Below are 24,053 nucleotides of genomic sequence, written 5' to 3' on the forward strand. Positions count from 1 at the left end.
TGGACACCGCGACCTTTCCACCGCTTCGCGGCTCCCGGCAGCCAATCACAGGCGTACGTTTCCCGACGCCAGGGGCGGGGCAAAAACAGGGAGGGGAAGTCAGGGAAACGGATGGAAGGTCGCGAAGGGACGCTGGATGGTAGTGGGCACGTTTGCGGCGAGTAAATGTCACGTCGCCCCTATTCTGAAGCGGAAGGAATCGAACCCGAGAGCCTCGATTTCCTCACTTGCAATTTGGGAATGAATTACAAGATTTAAGAAGATTAAGTAATTTTAAAGCGGGTTTTAAGAACACTGTAAATTGAAAATAAGAGCCAGTCCCTTAGCTTTTGAACCAGATAATGCAGAGATTTGCGAGACAGTTACTCCCTCTCCTGGAGGGAAAGCCCCACTGCAGGAAGGGGATGCCTTGTAATTTACATCATAAATAGAATATTCACACCATGAAGATTATTTGGCACTAACTGGCTTCCTGGGTAGTTAGGCAAGATAAAAGTTGACAGAACCACTTTGAGCAACACAATCAGGTGACTTTTGCTCCACGAAAAGTCCCCTCCAAAACTGCCAAATTCTACAAAGGGATACCCTAGACCTGGTTTATCCTGATTGGATCATTAGACAGTGTGTCACTGCATTACATCCTTAAGCCGAATGTATGGTACATGTCTAAAGGGATATTAGGTATGGCTTAGGTTTGATCTGGGGTCAAATGGCCAGTCTTAATGAACTGACAGACATCTTAATGGACATAAACTATGTCAGTGGGATGTGGAATTAAAAATGGTTACCATGACACAGTTGTATGCAGGGTGAAGTCAATTCTCAGAGGTACTACCTCTGCTTAGCACCAAGTAGAAGGCAGGCATCTAGAAAGGTTTGCTAAATAACTGGGCCGAGTTCTGTTTAAGTCAAACACTGGTCACACAGCTCAAGGCAAACTGCAAATTTTCTCGTGACCTACTTTCTCTATAAGCCACACTTCTGCTGGACTAAATAAACTTGCCCACACATTCTACTGCTAATACATATATGGGATCAGAGTGGTGGAGGAAACTTGATTTCATCTATTCTGGTTATCTAACACTGTTAGAAGTTATCCAAAAACTTACTGGCTGAAAAAAAATTATTTTGCTCACTAATCGGCAATTTGGTCAGGACTTTGTAGGGACACCTAGTCTCTGTTCCACTTGGCATCAGTTGGGGCAGCTGGAATGGGGCTAGAGAAGTCTCTTCTGAGAAGCTTACTCTTGTCCTGGCAAATTAGTATTGGCTGTGGCAGCTAAGTTGTGGTTGTTGGACAGAGGACTGTTGGGGGAAGTGGGAGTTCCTCCCCATATAGGTCTTCCCAGGGATGCTTGGGTTTTCTCACACCATGGCTGCTATGTCCAATATTTGAAGAGACAAGAAATAGAAGCTGCCAATCTCTCAAAGGCCTAGCTCTGGGAAACTGGCATAGCAACTGGTCAAGCAAACACAAAGCCAACTCAGATTTAAGGGGAAGGGGCATAAACTTCATTTATAGATGGGAGGAATGTCAAAGAATTTGTGGCCCTCTTTAATCCACTTCACCATCTCTGGTACTAAGAACAAATGGGAATAAAGATAATAGGTACCTACTTACTCAGGCAGGTGCCAGATACTGCACTAAACATTTAAAAACACATTGTCTCAAAAATAAATAAATAAACAAACAAAGACATTGTCTCCTTTCAAAATACTTGAAACCCTATGAGAAAAAAACAAATACCCAAAAGTTATGAAATCTTAATCAAAAAAGGCAACAAATGTTTTATTTCTTCAATGCAAATTACTGTATTCACCACAAGCTAAAGAAGAGAACATATATATATATATATATATATTTATATATATTTTTGAATTTATGGAAGACTAAAGACATGGAAAAAAATCCAGCACCCCAACAAGTACGGCCAGGAAGGAAATCAGCTCTGTAATAGGACAGTTTAATGAACTACAAACGAGAAAGGGTGGGAAAGGAAGAAAATAATGTGCATTGAATTTAAGACACTGTAAAACTCAGAAGACATATTTACTATTCAAGTATAAACTCAGTAAGGACTTGGCATAAATTGAAAGGCAGCTGCTGAGGTACACCATTATAAAATAAGTTCTATGAATTTACAATTCTACCTTCCAATTTTCTGGGAGAAAAAACCAAACTCTTGAAGGTCTTCCTCAGAGACCCTGAGAGGGAATAACACTTTTGATGAAGATATAGTCAACAATCCATGATTGAATTTACTATTCAAAAACATGTATTTATTTTAAACAATAGGAATACGTGCTCTCAGACTGTCCTCTAAGAGTTTTTGAGACTAGTTCAAGAGTTGCAAAGTATATTACTTCCAAAAACAATACTGATTAAAAAATTTTTTTTAAACAAAACCCAAAAAACCTGATTTGATGGTACCTTAAAAAGACCCTAAATACCAAATTTTCTCCAGTCTAACATTGCAGTTAATTTAGGAATTCCTCCTGCATTGTTAAAACATTTTTTTCCTCACAAAATGTGGGTGCTGAAATTGGATAGATACACCATGAATGTGAAAATACCACCAATTTTCTGTAGTTAAAAAAAACTAGAATGTTCTTTGGAATCACTGAAATACAAAAATTTGGGGTTTTTTTTTCCCTACAGTCTGTGCACCTTCTTTCAGGCCCTCCATGTTGCTTGTAGTATTGACCTGTGTGATTCTAGTTTTACAGCTTCAAGTCTTGCAGTGCAATATCCATGCTTAACACAACCAGTGGCTCTCTGACCATCGGGAAGTTATGCTTACCCCAGAAATGCTGTCATTTACTTCTCTGTAATGACTTTTGCCCAAAATAAGAACTTTAGAATATGAGACAAAACATCCTGTGTTAAACAATCAAATGAACCCAACCTGGAGAATTCTGGTGTGGTTTCAGCACGCAGGAGGGCATGGTCTCCTATTGTTTTTCATGGAAGTACCACAAGCCTAGCTGTTAGCATTCAGCTTTCCTTGACCTTAAGAGGAATTTCTCAGGGCTGGCAAGTTGGGTTAGATTCTAGGAGAATTTTGTCTTTGACAAACTACCATTTTTTAGCATAAAATCTGGCCATGGCTATAAGTTTCAATGTGCGTACAACTGATTAGAGATTTTTTTTTTTCTTTGTTTTTCTTTTCAACATCGGCTGGAATTGAGTAGAAATAAGTCCATGATGCCTCTTCACATGTGTCATGAAATATGAGAAATCTGTCTGACTCTAGACACTATTTCTTTACGACACAATGGGCAGGTCTCCAGTTGCAAGGCACAATCCATGCACAGGTCACTGAGGAGAAAGACATAATAAATGCCAGTTAGTTCAATGCTTCAAAAGGTCAAACTGACGAACTGGTGACTCAACCTAAAATGTTAATAAGCATGTTAACTGAAAGGGTAATAATCACACGTGACTAAAACATAAAGTAAATAGATAAACAAGTCTCTCTCCAATTTCTGGTCCTCTATCTTCCTCTTCTGAAGAATAAGTTAAAAGTTCACGTGCATTCTTCCAGAAAGCCTGTATGTACACAGCCTATAACACACAGAAGTGTATGTATGTAGGAGTGATACCACGCTGTTTTTTCCATTTATCCCAATTATCATTTGCCAAATAGTCCATCTTTCACCACAGATATAACATAATGCCTTTATCATCTATTAAATTTTTATTTGTAACTAGTTCTGTTTCTGGGCTTCTATCCTGTTACATTCTTGTATCATTCTTTTCATATACTAGGACCAAACTATTAACATTTTTAAAAATTGAAGTATAGCTGATTTATAACATTATATTAGTTTCAGGTGTACAACGTAGTGATTCAAAATTTTTATAGTTTATACTCCAATTAAAGTTATTTATAAGATACTGGCTATATTCCCTGTGTGGTATAATACATCCTTACAGCGTATTTATTTTATACATAGTAGTTTGTGTCCCCTCTTAATCCCCTGCTCCATCTTGTCCCCACCCCCTTCCCACTGGTAACTACTAGTTTGTTCTCTGTCGGTTTTTGTTTTGTTATATTTATTCGTGTTTTATTTTTTAGGTTCCACATATAAGTGATAACATGTAGTATTTGTCTTTCTTTGTCTGACTTGTTTTACTAAGCATAATACCCCCCAGGTTCATCTATGTTGTTGCAAATTTAAGTTATTTTCATGTATTTTAAGATGCAGTAGGTAGGGTTAGTCTTCTCCATAACTCTTCTTTTTTCAGAATTTTTTTTGCTTTCATATCATTAACTTTTAAATTAGCATTTTGATTTCTAGGGGTAGGGGGATGTCATTTTTACCTGGACCAAATTAAACTTAGAGTTTAGGGGAAATTGTCACCTTTACAATACTGAGAGGTCTTCCTATTCAAGAACAGATCCATTGATTCAAATCTTTACATTCCTTGGTAGTTTAAAAGTTTTCTTCAGATAGGCACCACATATTTCTTGGTGTGTACTCTGAGGCTTTTTTTTTTTTTTTTGACTACTGTAAAAGGGATCTTCAAATACATGTTCTAATTAGTTGCTATTTATACATAGAAAATCTATTGTTTTAAGTTTTTTTTTTTTATAACCAACTAGCTTATTCAATTGTCACACTGATTCTAATAAGCTTTTTTTCAGTCAATTCTCCTGGTATTCAGGTATGTAATCTGTCATCTCCAAATGATGATTTTGCTTCTTTTTCCAGTTTTAATCCCTTTTCTCTTTCTTGTCTAACTACCTTAGATCATACAATGCAAGTCATAGTGCTGACAGCAAGCATTGTTGTCTTGTCCCCAGCATCTCTTGAAATGCTTCCAGTGTGTCACCACTAAAAAGATGCCAGTGTTTGGCTGAGATATATATATGTCTTTTATATATTTTTTTAATGTCTTTTATATTGTTAAGGAAGTATCCATCCATTCTTATTTTACACTATTTTATTCCCTACATCCATTTGTTTTGTAGCATTCCATCCATTGAGATGGATACTGATTTTTAACAAATGTCTTTTCAGCATTTTTGGAGAAAGTGTTAATTCCTTACTCTCCTGTCCCTCGGCCTATTTGAGTAAATTTTTTTTTTTTTTTTTGAGTAAATTCTCTTAATTTCCTATACTATACTATCCTTGCATTCCTGAAACAAGTACACCCTCTCCCCCTGAGGTTGTGTTGCTGGGTCCTATTTGCTAATAATTTATTTAGGATTTTTAGATTTATAGTCATAAGTTTTCTTTTTTATGTGCATTATCAGCTTTCACATGATTATCATACAGGCTATGTAAAAAGAATATTGTGGTTTTCCTATTTTCTCTATGGTCTGGAGAAGTTTAGATAGAATCTATCTATTCTCTGAAAGTTTGGAAGAATTCACCTGTGAAACCATCTGGGCTTAGTGCTTTTACGGGGGAAGGCAAAGGTAAGCTGTGATAATCACCTCAATTTCTTCTATGGTAACAGAAATGCTTAGACTTTCAGTCTCTTCTAGGGATTGACTTACATCATTCAGTTTAGCTAGATTTCCTTTCTCACCTCTACCCTTCTAGAATTGCTGTTGCTGAAAGTGGAGCTAAATTTTCTTCTCATTTTTTTAATTTCCTCTTGCCACTCTGTTTTGGATATCTCTAGGATGGAAACTGGTTATACTTAAGATACCTGGCTCTTAAGTTTTTAGATTTCAGCCCTCATTCATGAGCCCTTATTGTGTGTAAAACCACCAACAAGGGCCAGAGAGCTCAAAGATTCTGATTCAGAGATCCAGACTTTGAGGAGTCCTGGGATGCAGAGTTGATACAGAGGAATAATCACAGCTCAGTCACTGTGCTTTTCTTTCAGAAGAGAGACTGGTATAGCTAACGGTTAAACAGACAAACTCACTGCTTGTATTTCCCTTACCAGCTGATTAGACAGCAACCCATTTCATGAGATGGCAAACGTATAGAGGCAGAGTCAGGGGCCCAGGCTGAGTCAGACCTGGGGGAGACAAACTGAGGCCCATCAGTCCAGGCTCTGATCCCCTAGGAGACCTGGTAGCTAAAGTTACGTCAAGAATAAGAGCAAGGGAGGCAATGGGATGTGATGAATTACAGGAGCTGGCCTACAACATCAACACGGGGACTGCTCACATACAGCCAGCACGCGTGCCTGGGCCAGGGCTGGGCCAGCACACTGCCCGACTCCTAGTCCCCTCACTAACCTTAGCTGAGATGGCCTTTTTTAGGGACTGTCTTCCCTGCTGCTCTTGCTGGTGTTTGGACACTCTGTTACACAGGATCCAGGCTTCCCTCTGAGTTCATCTCACAAACTGAAATTTGGTGAGATGGCAGGAAGGCACTGCCTTCTCAATGGTTAGGATGGTAACTAGTAAGTTAATGAGAAAGCTCTAAAACTAGAGGGGATTGCCCAAGAGGCTCATAAAGAGCATTAAACCTTTTACATTTTGTGAATGAAAACTGTATTAAAAATATAGTCCTATCACATCAACAAGAGAAAGGACAAAAACCACATGATCATCTCAATCGATGCAGAAAAAGCATTTGATCAAATTCAACACCCATTTATGATAAAAACTCTCACCAAAGTGGGTATAGAGGGAACATATCTCAACATAATAAAAGCTATATATGACAAACCTACAGCCAGCATAGTACTCAACGGTGAAAAACTCAAAAGCTTCCCACTAAAATCTGGGACAAGACAAGGATGCCCACTATCACCACTCCTATTCAACATAGTCCTGGAAGTCCTAGCCACAGCAGTCAGGCAAGAGAAAGAAATAAAAGGGATCCAAATTGGAAAAGAAGAGGTAAAAGTGTCATTATATGCTGATGACATGTTACTATATATAGAAAACCCTAAAAGGTCCACACAAAAGCTACTAGAGCTGATTGAAGAATTCAGCAAGGTAGCAGGTTACAAAATTAACATTCAAAAATCAGTTGCATTTCTTTACACTAACGATAAATCAACAGAAGAAGAAAGTAAAGAAACAATCCCCTTTAAAATAGCACCCAAAGTAATAAAATATCTGGGAATAAATCTAACCAAGGAGGTGAAAGAATTATACACAGAAAACTATAAACCATTGATGAAGGAAATTAAAGAAGACTTTAAAAAATGGAAAGATATTCCATGCTCTTGGATTGGAAGAATCAATATTGTTAAAATGGTCACACTGCCCAAGGCAATCTACAGATTTAATGCAATCCCTATCCAATTACCCAGGACATATTTCACAGAACTAGAACAAATCATAATAAAATTCATATGGAACCATCAAAGACCTAGAATTGCCAAAGCGTTACTGAAGAGAAAGAAAGAAGCTGGAGGAATAACTCTCCCAGACTTCAGACAATACTATAGAGCTACAGTCATCAAGACAGCATGGTATTGGTACCAAAAACAGACATATAGACCAATGGAACAGAATAGAGAGCCCAGAAATGAACCCACAAACTTTTGGTCAACTCATCTTTGACAAAGGAGGCAAGAATATACATTGGAATAAAGACAGTCTCTTCAGCAAATGGTGTTGGGAAAACTGGACAGCAGCATGTAAAACAATGAAGCTAGAACACTCCCTTACACCATATACAAAAATCAACTCAAAATGGATTAAAGACTTAAACATAAGACAAGATACAATAAACCTCCTAGAGGAAAACATAGGCAAAACATTATCTGACATACATCTCAAAAATTTTCTCCTAGAAGAAATAAAAGCAAGAATAAACAAATGGGATGGGACCTAATGAAACTTACAAGCTTCTGCACAGCAAAGGAAACCAGAAGTAAAACAAGAAGAAAACCTACGGAATGGGAGAAAATTTTTGCAAGTGAAACTGACAAAGGCTTGATCTCCAGAATATATAAGCAGCTCATATGACTCAATAAGAAAAAAATAAACAACCCAATCCAAAAATGGGCAGAAGACCTAAACAAGCAATTCTCCAAGGAAGACATACAAATGATCAAAAAGCACATGAAAAAATGCTCAATATCACTAATTATCAGAGAAATGCAAATCAAAACTACAATGAGGTATCACCTCACACCAGTCAGAATGGCCGTCATTCAAAAATCCACAAATGACAAATGCTGGAGAGGCTGTGGAGAAAGGGGAACCCTCCTACACTGCTGGTGGGAATGCAGTTTGGTGCAGCCACTATGGAAAACAGTGTGGAGATTCCTCAAAAGACTAGGAATAGACTTACCATATGACCCAGAAATCCCACTCCTGGGCTTGTATCCAGAAGGAACCCTACTTCAGGATGACACCTGCACCCCAATGTTCATAGCAGCACTATTTACAATAGCCAAAACATGGAAACAGCCTAAATGTCCATCAACGGGTGACTGGATAAAGAAGATGTGGTATATTTATACAATGGAATACTACTCAGCCATAAAAACCGACAACATAATGCCATTTGCAGCAACATGGATGCTCCTGGAGAATGTCATTCTAAGTGAAGTAAGCCAGAAAGAGAAAGAAAAATACCATATGAGATCACTCATATGTGGAATCTAAAAAACAAAAACAAAAACAAAAACAAACAAACAAAAACAAAGCGTAAATAAAGGACAGAAATAGACTCATAGACAGAGAATACAGACTTGTGGTTACCAGGGGGGTGGAGGGTGGGAAGGGATAGACTGGGATTTCAAAATTGTAGAATAGACTACACTGTATAGCACAGGGAAATATACACAAAATGTTATGATAACTCACAGAGAAAAAAATGTGACAATGAGTGTGTATATGTCCATGAATAACTGAAAAATTGTGCTGAACACTGGAATTTGACACAACATTGTAAAATGATTATAAATCAATAAAAAATGTTAAAAAAAAATATAGTCCTGAGGAAACAAAATAAAACAAAACCATGGGCCTTCCATATCAAGCAGCTGTTTCTATTTCCTGTACTTTCTGGAAGACAGCCGTGTACTACTTGGCCAACTCTAATGTCTCACTGGGCCCACTTTGGATATTACCAACCTCAATGAACAGCCTTGTAACTGGTAACACTGTAAAGGCAATTCAAGAACAGGGTGAAACTTTGTCTAATGGAATGTACAAGAGAGGAAATAACCACACAAACCCTCTTACCTGTGTCCACATGGCTTCAATTGTGTGTCTGCTACCTCATCGCAACACAGGGAGCAGCAGTTTTCCCGGATACTGACTTGCTTCAACAGAGCAAGACGCCTGTGCCTGCATAGAAAACACAGTTTGAAACTATTTTGTCAACAAATAAATGGGGCCTGTTAGCAGTGATGCATACGAAAGACCTGGAAAATACTCCTGTACATGTGTGTCTATTATTCCTTAAGCTTTATTCAGGAAAGTTTTCACACAAGACATCTCATTTCAACCTTACGATGATTTTCTAAAATAGAGAATGAAGGAGGTATAGTCATTCCCATTTTACAAAGGAAAAGGACAATGATTTGCATAAAGTCACAGACAAAGAAATGATTTGCGTAGGTCACACACAATAAACAGATTCAGGAATTAAATTCAAATCTTTTGGTTCTAAGTCCAGTGCTCTTTTTAATTTATCAGCAAATTTTAACCTCTTAAGTCACACATCTCTAAGAGTGTGATGAAAAGCATAGGGCGTTTCCCCCCAAAAGTGCACACACACAAGTTTTCGTACAATTTCAAGGTGTTTATGATGGCCCGTCATAGTCACCCTCGAAGTCCAGACGCCTCAGGTTAGAACCCTTGCATTATACCTTCACTCAGCTTGGAATGGAAAAGCAGACAGGCAGAAATGCTGTGCTGAAGGTATAGCCCTGATGGATGCGCAAGAGATACACGAAACTTTCATTCAATTCACAGAAGACCTTACTACCTGCCAGGCACTGGTCCAAGCCTTGCATATTTAGCGTGGAGAGGACTGAAAAAGTACCCTTGCCTCTGAAAAGAGCTTACACTCCAATGGGGGGAAACAGATTTGTTAATCAGATAAAAAAGATATTCAGAATTTCAAGTGCTAATGAACAGTATGAAGAAAAATAAAGCAGGGAGGAAAATAAGGAGTGTGTATGTGCGAGGCAGGGAGTTATAACTTTAAATATGGCAGCCAGGGAAGGTCTCACTAAGATGACATTTAAGTAAAGACAAGAAGGGAGTGAGCCTTAAAGGTCTTCTAGTATGTTAATAAGGCAACTTTCAGAAAGCCCCCTAGGCACCTAAGGATGGGGCTGGGAACCAACCAGGTGATTAGAGGGTTGGAACTTTCAGTTCCCTCCTCCCTCTCCGGCCCCACCTCCCAAGAAGGGAGGGAGGGGGGCTGGAGATTGAGTTCAAACATTAATGACCAGTAATTTAATGAACTAGGCCTACATAATGAAGCCTACACAAAAACCCCAAAGGACAAGGCTTGAAAAACTTCAGGTTGGTGAACATGGGAGAGGCAGGGAGAGTGGCACACAGATAGCCTGCTCCTGAGTTGTATTCTTTTATAATAAATCAGTAAACTATTAAGAAGTAAACTGTTTTCCTGAGTTCTGTGGCAGTAGCTCTAGCCAATTAATTGAACCTGAGGAGGTCATGGCAACCTCCAATTTATGGCCAGTTGGTTACAACCTGGACTTGCAATTGGCATCTAAAGTGGGAGAGGGGATGCAGGACTGAGCCTTCACCAGAGGGATCTGAGCTATCTCCAGGTAAAGAGTGTCAGAATTTAATTAACTGTCTGGTGGTGTTGGAAAACACATTGAGCCTTTCTAGAGGCAGGGATAATTCTAGCTGCAGAACATTCTAGTGCAAAGGCCCTGAGGCTACAACAGTAGACTTGGTATATTCCAGGAGCAACAAGGAGGCCAGGATGGCTGATATAGCAGGTGCTTACAGAGCCTGGTAGGATTCAAGCTTTTACCTTACGTGAAATAGGAAGCCACTAGGTAAGAGTCTTGTGAGCAGAGACGTGCATAATCTAACTTATGTTGTAGCAAAGTCATTCCGGAGGCTGTGTTGAAGAGACTGAAGGGGGTTAAGGCAGGAACAGGGAGACTAGTTCAAGGGCAGGACAAAAATAATCCAGATGGGAAATGATGGAGGCTTCTACTGTGGTGGTGGCAGTGAGAGGGACAAGAAGTAGCTGGATCGGGGATATGTTCTGAAGGCACAGCCTACAGGATTTGCTGAGGGATCTGATGTGGAAATGGAAGTAAGTCATACACTGCCATGTCAAGGCTACTCCAGAATTATGGCCAGGGAAACTGGAATGACATGGAGCTATTAATAGAGATGAGGGAAGACTGCAGGAGAAGCAGGTGGCTGTAAGTGGATGACTAGGTGAGTATATGGTGCTTCACTGTGCTATTCTTTTTTTTTTCCTTTGTGGGTATTTAAAGTTTTCCATAATAAAAAGTTTAAGGAAAAAAAAAAGGAATAAATGGAAAAATTACAGACAGAGAGTATATACAACATACAACAATTTACAAAATCCCCAGCAGACACAGGGCCACTGATCTACCTCAAAGCCAGAAAAGTATATTATTCTAATGAGTAAAAAAATACCCTTGAATATAAGCTTTTGGAACATGGGCTGAAAATATTAATGGCATAGAAAGCAATTTTAGGCACGTTCACACTTAAAGCCTTAATTTGTAATTAAGTGCAACTGGAATGTTAAGGGGAGCAAGGTACCAGCAGGAGCTTGGCATTAAGGTGGCCACACAATTAGTCTCCGACAACTCCTCTCTTGGTGTCACTGTCAGACACAACGAAGTCTAATGCAGCATAGACGTGCCCTAGCTTGTAACTCTGCTGGTTCTTATCCAAGCAGACTGCACTGTGGGTGCCAAATTGATGTGGTACCATAAGAGCATGTAGAGGCTGTTCATAAAAGAAGACTTTCTGACAGTTGGTACCTATTGCCATCTGACTTTTGGACAGTTTACTTCTGTAGGGGCAGTTAACTAAATGCTAAAGCAGTCTTAACTAGGGCCAGCCTCCAGGGGAACTCTTAGATGGACTGGTTGTACCTTTCAGGGTGTGAGAAGGCAGACTTGTCTATGGGTCACATCCAAGGAGACAGGCTACGTGAAAACGTAACAGGGTATGACAAACAGAGGTGTTACTTCACACTTTCATCAAGAGGAATTTTAAGTCCAGAATCCCTGTCATGCACCAAGACAAGAAAAGTCGAAGGGAAGTTCAAAGACTAAACCTCTAATCCCTGAACTGGGATGTAAGTGGCCCTTCTGTTCCTGGGATATAAGGAGGCTCTGCTGCTGCAGGCAGGGCTGCCATCACTATGTGACATTTTCTAGTTCATCTGGAAACTGCAGAGCCACTCTCAAGCCTTGGGACACTGAGTCCAAGGTAAAACACAGTCCAGAAGGGCTCTTTACAGACCTGCTTTCTGAGCCAGAACAGGACCTAGGATCACACACTATGTTATAGACACCTCCGAGGGCATAAGGGCCCAACACTGGCTATGCCAGGGCCAGTGTGGTCTCCTTGGCTGCTGAGAGAGACTCTGTCACTGACACAACACATGTGGCATTAGTAACAGGAATGCCCTTCCTCACAAAGGCCCAACAAGCTGCTCTATTAAAAAGTGATAAACTTTGGCTCATACTGTGAGACAAGCTTCAACTTGAAGTAATTACCAGGAAGCAGATGGAATCTTTCCCTGCTTAAGGAAAAGACTATGTTCATCTCATAAGGAAGAAGAACAGGCATTCATCCAAGGCAACAATTAATGCCAATCAGTCTTTGGCAAACAAGGGCTGTGAAATTTTATCCAAGATGGCATTCACTGTCCTAATGGTTGTAGAACAGTGTTGGCATCTTTGTCACACAATAAAACCCAACAATAAGTCTGTTTTAATAAATCCAGGTCTGTTAAAAGATGTACTTGATTTCCTAATAGTCAAGATTTTTACACTTTATATTCAAGTGAAGCTAGTTTGTAGCTTTTTGTGTATGTGCATGGGTCATACTGTCTGATTTTTATACCAATGTTTTTTAGCTCATAAAACTTACTTGGAAGTGCTCTTTCTTCCTGGGTTCTGTAACATTTTAAATAGCAATAAAATTATCTGTTATTTAAAGATTTGGTGAAACCACCTGGGTCTGGTGCTTTTGGGGGTATAGCTCTTAATTTTTTTCAATTTAATTTTACAGTAATAATTGGTTTGTTTATCTCTCTTCTGTGATATGTTTTAGTAATTTTTATTTCCTAAGAAGTCATCCATTTTACTTAGGTCTCCAAATTTTTTGTAAGAAGTTAAGAAAGTCTCTTAGAAATTGTTTTAATTTCTTATGAGATGCATGTGAAGGTCTGCAGATAGCCTAAGCAGATTCCTTACCTTGGCAAAATGATTTTCTCTTCAGCTGTTAGGAAGGCATAGTCATTAAAAGTGCTAAATTTCATAGACGGTGGATATTTGAATGGTTTTGCTCCAAAATTGAACTCACATTGTTGATATGACATGAAACTAGCTGCAGCAAAAAATCCAGATCTACAAATAAAAATGAGGACAGTGGTCAAGAGAATTCATAAAAACAAAGTAAAGCTCATACATAAAGTGGTTTTCAGAAAGTCAGAATGAAAGTCAGAATGAGTCATACCCTCGCAGAAAGGAAGGGTGACAGATTCTGTTTACTAACCTGGACAGGACTGTGAACCAGAGAACAGTCTGCTCTTATCTTCCTATATCAAACTCTAGGATAGTTTTAGGTATGACCAAATGGGTCCCCAGTTAACTTGAGATAAAATGATTTCTCATCACAACTGACTACATAAATGGACAAAGTTGTTATTTTTTTTTTCCCCTTGAGAAAAGTACATTCCATGCATCTACTCACATTTTTGACTGAGAAAAGGAACTTACACAGTAGATGAGAAGACTTGCTTCTCAGGAGGCAGCTGGTTACCATTTAAAAAGAAGATCATCTGTTTTTCATTCAAGTCTAACAGAAATCCTACTGTGTCTCCTAGAAGATAAAGTGCAACACTGTTAGACATCCTAAAGGATTCTGCTGTCTCAAGGGTTTTAATGTCACTGCATTAAGCCCGCTTTTGTAGCCATGCATTCAACATGTTCATCTTTCTTGTTTCTTCTGCAACTGATATGACCCCTTCATACCAATACTTTAATGTACCATTCAGAGGAAAATGCTGCCAGTTAATGTATGAAAAGCCGTCAATTGTAAGATGCATCCCAATTTCAAAGATGTTAAAATGGGGAGGAAATGTGCATTTTGGGACCAGAAAACATGGTAAGATCAAAATCACGGGCTTCTTTGCCTCTCTGGTGAAAGTTAGAACTCCCTGAGGTAAAAACTGCCTCCACACATTTTTTTTTTCCTAAGGCATTCATCTTCACTCAAAGTTCTTGTTTTCTAAATTGTCAAAGATAAACACATGAAATTACACAGTGATGACAGAAAAAAAAAAAGAACACTCAATGCTAGTGGAAGAAAATCTGGCAGTATATAGTAAAAGCGTTAAAATTCTGTATCCCTCTCGCCAGCGAAGATTCACTTCACTTCTAAGGATTTATTCTGAGAAAATCCAGAATGGTTTATACTTTTTTAATAATAATAATTTTAAAAGGCAAAAATGTAACTGTCCAACTGTGAGGCATCGATTAATATAATACTATTATATAAGGGAATATTGAAAAGCTGTTAAAAATAATGTTATTTAAATAATCTGGAAAGCTGTTCAAGGCATAGTAAGTGTAATGACAAAAAATATATACACCGAATTGTGTTTTTTAAAAAAAGCTCTGGATGGAGGAATTACAAGGGATTTTAGTTTCACTTTGGTTTTCAACCCTATTTTCCAAATTTTTATAATAAACTTCAATAATCCTTTTAAAAATTATTTAAAAAAAACAAACAAGGCAGTCTTTGCAGACAGTGCCTCTATCTCACACTCTGTTAAATGAAGAAGTTCTATGTTCCTTAAAGAACCTGCGAGTCATTACAATTATGGCTTATGTAGGCTTTTCAGGTTTTTTACTTTCCCACACTATCAATTAGTTAATTAAGAGGAGCTGGCCCCTCAGGGCAGTGGTCAAATTCTTGCTCTCTTAGCAAGCCTGAAAATTCAGTTTACATTTATATTGCTGACTGGGGCGGGAAACAGAGAGAGGGCAGCTTGGAGAAGGAGCCTGGCTATATCCCCTATCTAGCTCCAATGCTGGGAATGAAATTTTTCCAGAGGTTCCATCCCCTACGATATGACTCTTCATCTTCAGAACAAGGCGGGGTCCCAGGAGGCCCGGTGCTATACCACCTGCCAGCAGGGAAGCCCTGTTTTCACTGTATGTTTATTTGAGGGTAAAAAGACTCAATAACCTTAATTGGACTAAGGCCTTGGATATTGCAAACTGATTGGAACAAAAACTGAATGCGGCAAAAAAGATGCTGTTGATAAGATATATTCTTTTTTTTTTTTTTTGGATAAGATATATTCTTGCTAAAATCCTAGAGTCATGATTGAGAGTCCTGGTAGCCTATGCCCTCTACAGCATCCCAACCCTGACGCCTGGAGAACTGAGGCTGGGCAGAAGTGTCTGAGGCCAAAAATGCTTGAGTCCTTCTTAAAAGCTGCTCTAGAGGCATCCAGAATGTGTCCACTGAATAGTGCTGATTCTCTGAAAACAACCTCATTTATTGGCATTACAATTTCAATGTCCTCAATATCTCCATGGCTGCTTTGATTCAAGACACATATCCAGAGAAGAAAATAGAATGATAATTTTCCACTAAATTAAAAATAGTTTATAGTCTGAAATATTTTGCTAAAGGAAGGGCTTGACCAGAGGTGACTATCAGGAGGGTACTGTTCACGTCCATGGCAGGGGATACAGATGCCAATATCCCTTTTCACATTTAATCTTTTTCCAGTAAAACATTTTAAGGCCTAACAGAATAGATGTCTCATCATAACCAGATGTCTTAACCTAGTTGATAAATTCATGATGGAGAGGAATGAATACCTTCTTTCCAACAGGGGTGTAGGTGAGGCTTACTTCTGGCATTATACCATATCAGCTGCCGGCAGCCATCATACGCACAGGAGTATTCGTCATCCCCAATGCCGTAGCCTTCCTGGGGGGAGACAGGGCCGAGAAGATTAGCAAGGTTCTGCCTGCTGTGTTCTGGGAAAAAAGAGTGTGTCTTTTATAATCATTAACCTAGTGGCTGGAATTTCTAAGCTTTTTGGTTGAAGGGAGAGTCTACGGTTCTTGGAAAATACTACAATTCTGATGTAGAGTCAAAACAGACAATGACTTCACCAACAAATACTTTCCAAGTTTATGTTCTGTGTTAAGAGGAAATAAAGGCTCACAGAAGTCAACCAGCTTGCACAAAGACATATTACTAAAAAGTCAAGTTTGGACCTTGGAATTATCTGATTCCAAGGCTGGTGTGCTTTCTACTTCACAGTGGCTTGGCAAACATCTTTCCTGCATGTAAAACTTCCACATGCTCAGAGATTTCAAAACTTGAAACAAGAGAAAGGTTACAGTGGATAATCAGCTAATAGGTATTCTGAGATCCGCTCAATTTGAACATCATACAGGTCCTTGGTAGCTTCTTTTATTACTTACTGCCTTTTAATCATTTCACAATTATTTTATTGTTAACATAAAAGGGTGGATGGGATCTTAAGAAATTATTTTGAGTACATATAAAAAAATTGAAATAGATGAAGCATGCAGATCAGACAACTGCTATCTAAGAGTCAATGGTGAAAGATTCTAGTGAAGAAAGGCAACGAAAATATGGGCCAAATCCAAGTAAGATTTCAGATCCTGACGACAGTCTTCTCACTCTATGTGATAAACAATGAAATAAGGAGATAGACTGGAAAAAAGACTCCAACATATTCCTTGACTACTTGGACTACAACATACTGAATTCAGATGAGTGTTCTCCGAAGTGAGACTTCTTAATCAGCTGTTCTAACAGTCCTACTCAGACTACTCAAGAGTTAAATGAACTCACAAAAGGATATGAAGAAATTCACCTGTCTGTTAGAAAGAACACCTGGCTAATCCCTTTCAAAGCCTGAACAAATAAGTAATAAACTTATTTTTTATTTTGTGGGTGTGGGGGCACAGGCAAAAGGCAAGCAATTCTTTTCTAGCTTCCCTTTCTAATGTCCTAGGAAGTCCTCCACAGAACACTTGAAATTCATAGAAGATTCCTAGTCACCAAGAACTGATTAACAGCAAATTTTACCATGCAATGTCTTCTGTGCCTGAATGAATTTCACAATGGAGTGGCACTGTGGGGCAAAGGAAGAACTCTAATAACTTTAACCACAGGTCAACTTCTACAGGCTAAGAACTAGGGACCTCTGCTAAGTAGAGATCCCTTTAAAAATCCCTTTGAGCTTACATATCAAAGAGCAATCTAGATGTATTACACCCTCTTCCAACATGAAAACACTCCCAGCAGGACTAACTATGGCTTCCATCAGCTGAGACAGAGAAATGAGAGAACAGGGTAGTTATCCTGGCACTTGGGGTGCTAATTTTGATCTGCCCGTTTCTGGTTATATATAATTTAGCAATGGAAACATTACTAAAAACAAACAAAAGGGTTTATCCATAGCGTGTCATTTAAGGAATATTTTGATTCCTTTCCTGTGGCGGTGGACACCATCCTTTTTTCTGCTCTCTAGCATCCTGACCCTTTCCTGTTATGGGGAGTGTAATGAAGATACAGTGTCCTGCCTTCTGCTCTGGAGGTAGAGGGGTAAGATGTTACCTAGGCTTAGCCAACTGGACCCGCCCATCAGACCCCCAGTGTGGTGTGAGTAGCCCCCCATGGAGGAATGGATGGGACTGATTTGTGGTGGCAGTGCTGACATCATGACCTCTAAAACACTGGCTGTTCTATTTCCTGTCTCTTGGCCTTCCGGTGTTGCCTGAGTCTGTCTAGTTCCCAAAGCCCTCAATGGTGTGGGATCTCCTGATAGGTTTATAGTCATTCTTTTTCTCTTTAAGATAACAGATTTATTTTCTCCAAGGCAAGAGGCTTCAACAGGGAAAGGAGCAGGGCTACCTTGATCAGGGTTTGAATTCTTCTCCAGTAGTTAGTTGGAGGCTAGGTGACTTTGGCAAAGTTTCTAAATTAATTTCTCTGAACTTCATTCTTTTCATCTTTAAATGGGAGAATAATACCTTCCCGGACTTCAAAATGATTAGAGATGGGTATGTGAAAGACCTATCACATGGTAGAAGCTCGCAAAACGATAAAAGATATATAAGTCAAAATGCACCCTTGGAGACTTGTTCCTGCCAACCCCTATAAAGATACACAGCTCAACACTCTGGTCATTCTTTCAAAACTGAAACCAAAGCAGTAAGAGTTAAAATAAGAAGCATTATGAATAGACTTCAAATCTTTGGAAACTGGGTGTATCCTAGGAATGACTTATTTCATAAAACCACACCCTGTCTGTACAGGCAAAAACATTCAGAATCACCAGAACAGTGTCCATTTGAAGCAAAGTTGTAAGTATGGCAACATCATTAAAATCCTACATTTGGGAAAAGATACATCAGACTTCATCCATTTCTAACCAACCAGTACTTGGATCAAGGAAAAATGTTTTGTTTTTATTTTTTAAAGAAATTAACAGTCTATCAAGCAATCTGGAGTATAGGAAAACTATTTTAAACCTCTTAATTTGAGAAGCCAAAGTTTATGCAAATATATGGCAGAAATTAGTTTCATCCACCAGATAAAATTATTCAGCTTCACTGCCCCCCCCCCCCAAATTACAACATTCAGTCACAATGTGACTACACCTAGACCTGCAGTGTGTTTGCTGCCAAATCAGGAGAGACAAATTTTACACTGAATCGTCCTCTCTAGAGAAATCCACATTTCTTTTAGTTCTGGAACAATTTTTTACTTCCAAATGAGGAGGCTAGCTAATTCTCTGGGATTTGCCCCATTTTCAAATGCAAAGAACACAACTACTGTAGAATAGAAAGGGGACTGAATTCTAGTCCTAGTTCCTTTATGCTCCCCTCTCAGACTTAGTTTTCTAATCTATGAAATGGAAAATGTGACAGTAAAAATTGTGGGGATCGGATGATAGGCTCTAAAATGAAGGTGCTCTGGAAAGTAAGATTTTTTAAGTCCTGAAAAACTCATCCTGAGGACATCATTTGGGGCGGGCTGTCAGTGTAACTTACAGTATGTTCTTTAAATCAACGCTCAAGTTCGGCACTAAAAGACTAACTGGCATTGTTCTTCAGACCCACTTACTTCTGACTACATGGTGCCACAAAAAAGCCTCATGCTTCCATGTTTCAATTAAGACCTAATTGACCAGGAGGCCTTGCATCAGGAAAGATTCCCAACAAAAGCAGTGGCAGACTGGGGTCTAGTTTTCCACGCTGGACAAGAATCCAGACCTGATCTCTCCACTGGCCCTCTTTCTTCAATTTGTCACTTTCCAGCAAGGAGTTTACTAAAGTGCCATGAACAATTCAAGGATGCTGTATGGCCTTGCTGAAAGGGCCCTTTAGAAACTATCCTTCTGGCAGGCAAGTTTAGTTTGACTTTGTTGAATCACTTTAAAAACCCATCCCAGGCCCTTATACATGGGATGGGAAGCTATTATTCAGATTAACAAAACAAAATCTGAGGGGCTTTTCTCAAAGGGTAAAAACCTTATGTCCACAAAATATTCCTGATCAAAACTGGATTAAATCCAAACGGCTTATAATGTGACTAATAGAAGAAAGCTCATTGGGCTGGGCATTAGAAGGGTATAAAGTGTCAAGAAATCAACATCTGTAGGGAAGGGAGGAACCCCAACCTCTCACACTGAAGTAAAAGTAGCCCAATCCTGCTCCCTCTACTGGATTTAATCTTCCCTTTTATGTTTCAGCTTTCAATAACAAAAGATAAATACTAAATATTGAAAAGAAATGTGCCTACTAATTACAAGGTAAAAGTAAAGTAAGAGGAGTCAAGCCAGCATTTAGTATCTATGAAAGTAACAGAATTCTATGAAGTTCCTAAAGCTTAAATGCAAGGTAGAAACCATCACTAATCCCAGTATAAAAACTGAGCCAAAGATGTGGCTGGATCCAGAGGAGAGCCTGCAAAGAAAAAGGACATATCCAAACTCTGGGTGGAAAATTAATGTGAACTTAAAACTCAAGGGGGGAAAAAAGGCTGAGGGACAATTTCACTTGTGTTTTCCTATTTCTGAAGCAGTTTAGAAAACCGCTGTAGGGATCTGGCCCCAGATGCTTCAGCCCAAGGAACAATTATTGTGCAAACCTGTCTGAAAAATGAGAATCCTCCACCCATTCACCAAAAAAAATGCTGCAGCCCCCATCTGCACAGCTGTCCAAGGTACTTACATGATTGAGAAATTTGCTGTCTCGTGTAGCCCAGCCGATCTGCATGACGCCAGAAGTGACCACTGTTACTTCATAGTACCACACCCCAGCATCCACACAAAAGGTGCAACGCACACTTTCAAAAGAGGAGGCATCACAGCGAGCCTGGCAAAATCAAAGAGCATGACAGCCCACCATTAATGTCTGAAGACCACCAGAGATGACTGACTACTCAGAGATTGAATGTATTCTTCCTCATTAAAGCTCCTGGTGGACTACTGTCTCCTTCTCTGTGCATTTGCAGTGACAAAAAGTAGAAAAGCAAATGAAGCACACTCTATTTTATAGTTTTATTTCCAGGGAGTTCTGGATTGGAAGGACTGGAAGACCTCAAAGTTAAGAATTAGTGAAGGCTACTGGCTTCATTTTTAAGTACTTACAGAGATTTGCTCTTATAGTAGAATCTTTTACAAACGCATAAACATTGCTTTGACCTGTACTTGTTACGGAGGGAGACTGAGGGAGAGGATATTGAAGGGTATAAGATGGGGTACCTAAAAATAATCTACAGCTGAAAACTACATAAGGCATTTGGCAAGACGTAAGATCAAAGAGCTGTTTGCAGCCATTCTTCAAATAGCTCTTTAATCTTGACATGTCTAGTGCCTTATGGTACCTTCCTGTATATAAGCAGCTCTTTCATCAAGCTTTATCCCCAAATCAGCAACATTTCCAACATACAGGGAGAAGGTGAAGCTCTAGACTGAATATCACTGGTTATGCAGGGATTTTTAAAAGGGTGGGCCTCTTCTAAAAACACTAGTCTTTGTACTTTTAGCTGAGTAAAATGGCTGAGATTAAAATCAGACATTTAAACCAGTCAATAAACATTACAGTGCTTATGGGACCACATGAGATATGAAAGAGTAAGTAATATCCTAAACACCCTCTCTCCCGCCACTTCTACCTCTAACCACTCTTTGAGTATGTAATAAACTTCCATCTATTTTGCAAGAAATTGCTTTTGTTCAGAACCAGGGCATGAAAATGAGAACAAGATTTTCTCCTCAGAATGGTCCGTCTACAGAAACTTTACCTCCAAGCCATGGGGCGAGATCTTCAGGTACTCGCTGACATCGTTGCTATTCAGCATGGCCCTAATGCTGTTCAAGTCCACCTTCTCATAGGTCAGCTGCCTACCTTCTTTTAAAACTGCAAAGAAAAAGCGGGCATGTTTCTGAGGCAGGTTGTTGTGGGAGAAAAGCTACTGTCATTGCTAGCTGCCATTCCAGGTAAGAAGTGGAGGCGGTCATGAACGGCACAGCTGGTAGACTTACAACCCTGGCTTTGCTGCTACCCTGCCGTATGAAGATTAATTAAGCAAATGCTCGTAAACGCGGCACTGCTAGGTTTCTATTTTTGTTCCCTACTGTCATTATTTTGCATGCAACAAACTCCGAATGCTACTTTTTCAGAAATATCCTTTAACTGGCACTACACAGGCCGTGCACTGAGCAACTCCCCAGAGTGTTGCAGTAGGAGCAGAGGCTTATATGTCCAACTGTGTTTTAGCACAGTGCTACCCATGGAGCTAGGGTGAGGATACAGCAGTAGAATGGTTTTAGTTCTAGTAGCCCTTGGAGGAGAAAAAGAAAAGTTGGGAGGGAGCAACCTTTATGGTATCAGTAAGACACGACTTGAGTTTTGAGGAGCAAAGTTGGGATAGAGAAAAGAGTAAAGAGAGGGAATTCCAAGTGAGGGGAACAGGCCCAGGGGTAGCAATGACTGGTACCTGCTCGTAGGACAGTGAGAAAAGAGTCTGTGTTGGGAAGAGTCGATTAGACAGTGCCATCTGATTAACAGCCTTGATGAAGCAGGAAATAGGGTAACTAGTAAGAGTTTTTGAACAGAAGAGTGCTGCAGTTAGAAGCATTCCATCTAATTGTCCGAAGAGCCCCTGGAATCCTTTTCTGCTACTATACAGCCAACCTAGCAGTAGAGGACCTTATATAGAAAGACTCACTCATTATTACAAAGGAAAGACCAGTGATCCTATACAGGAAATGGATTTAGAAATGTAAACAAGCATTTTAGTAAAGGACAACTCCCACTTACAGAGATTGTCTAAGCTCCACTGGGCGCAGAAACCAACTTGACGTTTCAGGTAATCAGGATCATCAGCCCAGGACTCCAATGTGACAAGCCGGTTACTAATACTGGATTCAGATATAGTCAATTTATTTTCACCTGTTTGGGAAGACATAAACCTTACATTAACCATGAAAGAGTAGGATGATTTGCCGGGCAGATTAGTGGAGGGAAGGAGTGAGAAGAGATAATTAGAGAATATGGAAACTATAATGATAAAGCCCAAGAGCTCTATTTTCTAGAAAGCAGCAATATCATCACAATTTTTAGCTCTAAAAAAGTAGGTAATCACAGTCACCGAGTTCTGACTCTTAGGTGAGAAAACTCTTGCCTTTGCTACTGTTACATCTTACTGGCCTTGAGGTGTTTACCCAGACACATCAGAATGTATGCATGTTTGATGGGGTTCAAAAGCGTCAGCTCATCCAGTAACTAAGAAAAATAAGATGTTTAACAAGTGATACAGAAGATCATCAGTGCAAGAAGTCACTATACCTACTTGTCTGTGCAAACTTTTCCAGAGCGATAAGTGCAAAAAGCATGACTGTGGGGTGGGACTGTAATTTCTGAAAGACAACAAAAGATAAGAAAACAAAAAATTATTCCCCTGCAGAGGCAGCAAGTTATCAATTTCCTTTTCTTATCCAATATGTGCTAGATTGTTTCCGGAGCAGTCAGAAGTTTTACTTATTCAAGTCCTTGATTATGCATTTGCTAATATTGTTAGTAAGAAACAAGTGAGTCTCTTAAAACTTTACATTCTTTTATTGAAGTTACAGGGTTCATTTATAGATATGGAACTTTCAAAAGTATCTTGTTAAATGCACTATGTTATTTTACTTAGTAACATTTATATTAAAGCTTTGTTAAATAAAATCATGCTGATTCTTATATTCATTTAAGCAAGCCAAACAGAAGCCTAGAAGTATAGCTAAAAATGGCTTTCTATTCAGAATCCTAGAAAGAACTTTTCATCACTAGTCCCCAAATTATAAATAATGATATTAACAACAAATGGTTTCATTTTCAATCTGTTCTCTGAAAGGAATTCCATAAATGCTGCTGGTAGGTGGAAGAGGGCAACAAGTGAGCTCTTTCAGTTACATTTAAGCTCATGTCACTCACATGTGTTCAGATTTAAAGAAGGTCTATCTGTTTAACATCACATCTCCTCAGATCCATCCTTTCCCATAGCTACGTTAGGGGCCTGCAAAGGAGCTCTAGAGCATCAGATGATTTCTGCTCTCTCCTCTGGTGACCAGCTAGGTTCTGCAAAGCCCATATAACCACTATCCTCCCCTGCGGCAAAGCCTGTTTAGCACCCTGCTTCTCACCATATCCATCCTCAGTCCCTCTGTCTGGCTTTGCAGGCCCTGAGTCCTCCTGACCTGGCTATGCAATCTATGTCCTCCTGCCTCTCAACACTGTTTTCCCACCAGTCAGTTCTCTGTAATGTGCTGGGAACATGGCCATTTCTATATCTGGGCTTCTGCTGGTGATGTGCCCTTAGCCGAGAAACCCAATTTTCCCCTCCTGTGTACAC

At 39.4% G+C, this 24,053-nt stretch overlaps 1 protein-coding gene across 4 annotated transcripts in view; it reads right to left on the bottom strand.

Annotated features, from left to right (window-relative positions):
* Nucleotides 1-1,764: 1,764 nt before the first annotated feature.
* Nucleotides 1,765-24,053, bottom strand: part of RSPRY1 (ring finger and SPRY domain containing 1) — a 42,615-nt gene continuing 20,326 nt past the window's right edge. For all 4 annotated transcript variants that reach the window (XM_011000001.3, XM_031458382.2, XM_011000002.3 and 1 more), the window contains exons 7-15: nucleotides 23,010-23,076; nucleotides 22,478-22,609; nucleotides 21,459-21,574; nucleotides 20,384-20,527; nucleotides 15,983-16,094; nucleotides 13,865-13,967; nucleotides 13,340-13,492; nucleotides 9,120-9,224; nucleotides 1,765-3,319 (exon numbers count right to left, since the gene is read on the bottom strand). In XM_011000001.3, the coding sequence (XP_010998303.1) occupies nucleotides 3,223-3,319; nucleotides 9,120-9,224; nucleotides 13,340-13,492; nucleotides 13,865-13,967; nucleotides 15,983-16,094; nucleotides 20,384-20,527; nucleotides 21,459-21,574; nucleotides 22,478-22,609; nucleotides 23,010-23,076 (1,029 nt within the window). In that variant the 3' untranslated portion in view covers nucleotides 1,765-3,222. The remainder of the gene's footprint in view (nucleotides 3,320-9,119; nucleotides 9,225-13,339; nucleotides 13,493-13,864; nucleotides 13,968-15,982; nucleotides 16,095-20,383; nucleotides 20,528-21,458; nucleotides 21,575-22,477; nucleotides 22,610-23,009; nucleotides 23,077-24,053) is intronic.

The sequence above is a fragment of the Camelus dromedarius genome, chromosome 9, assembly GCF_036321535.1.
Source record: "Camelus dromedarius isolate mCamDro1 chromosome 9, mCamDro1.pat, whole genome shotgun sequence".
Classification (NCBI taxonomy): Eukaryota; Metazoa; Chordata; class Mammalia; order Artiodactyla; family Camelidae; genus Camelus; species Camelus dromedarius.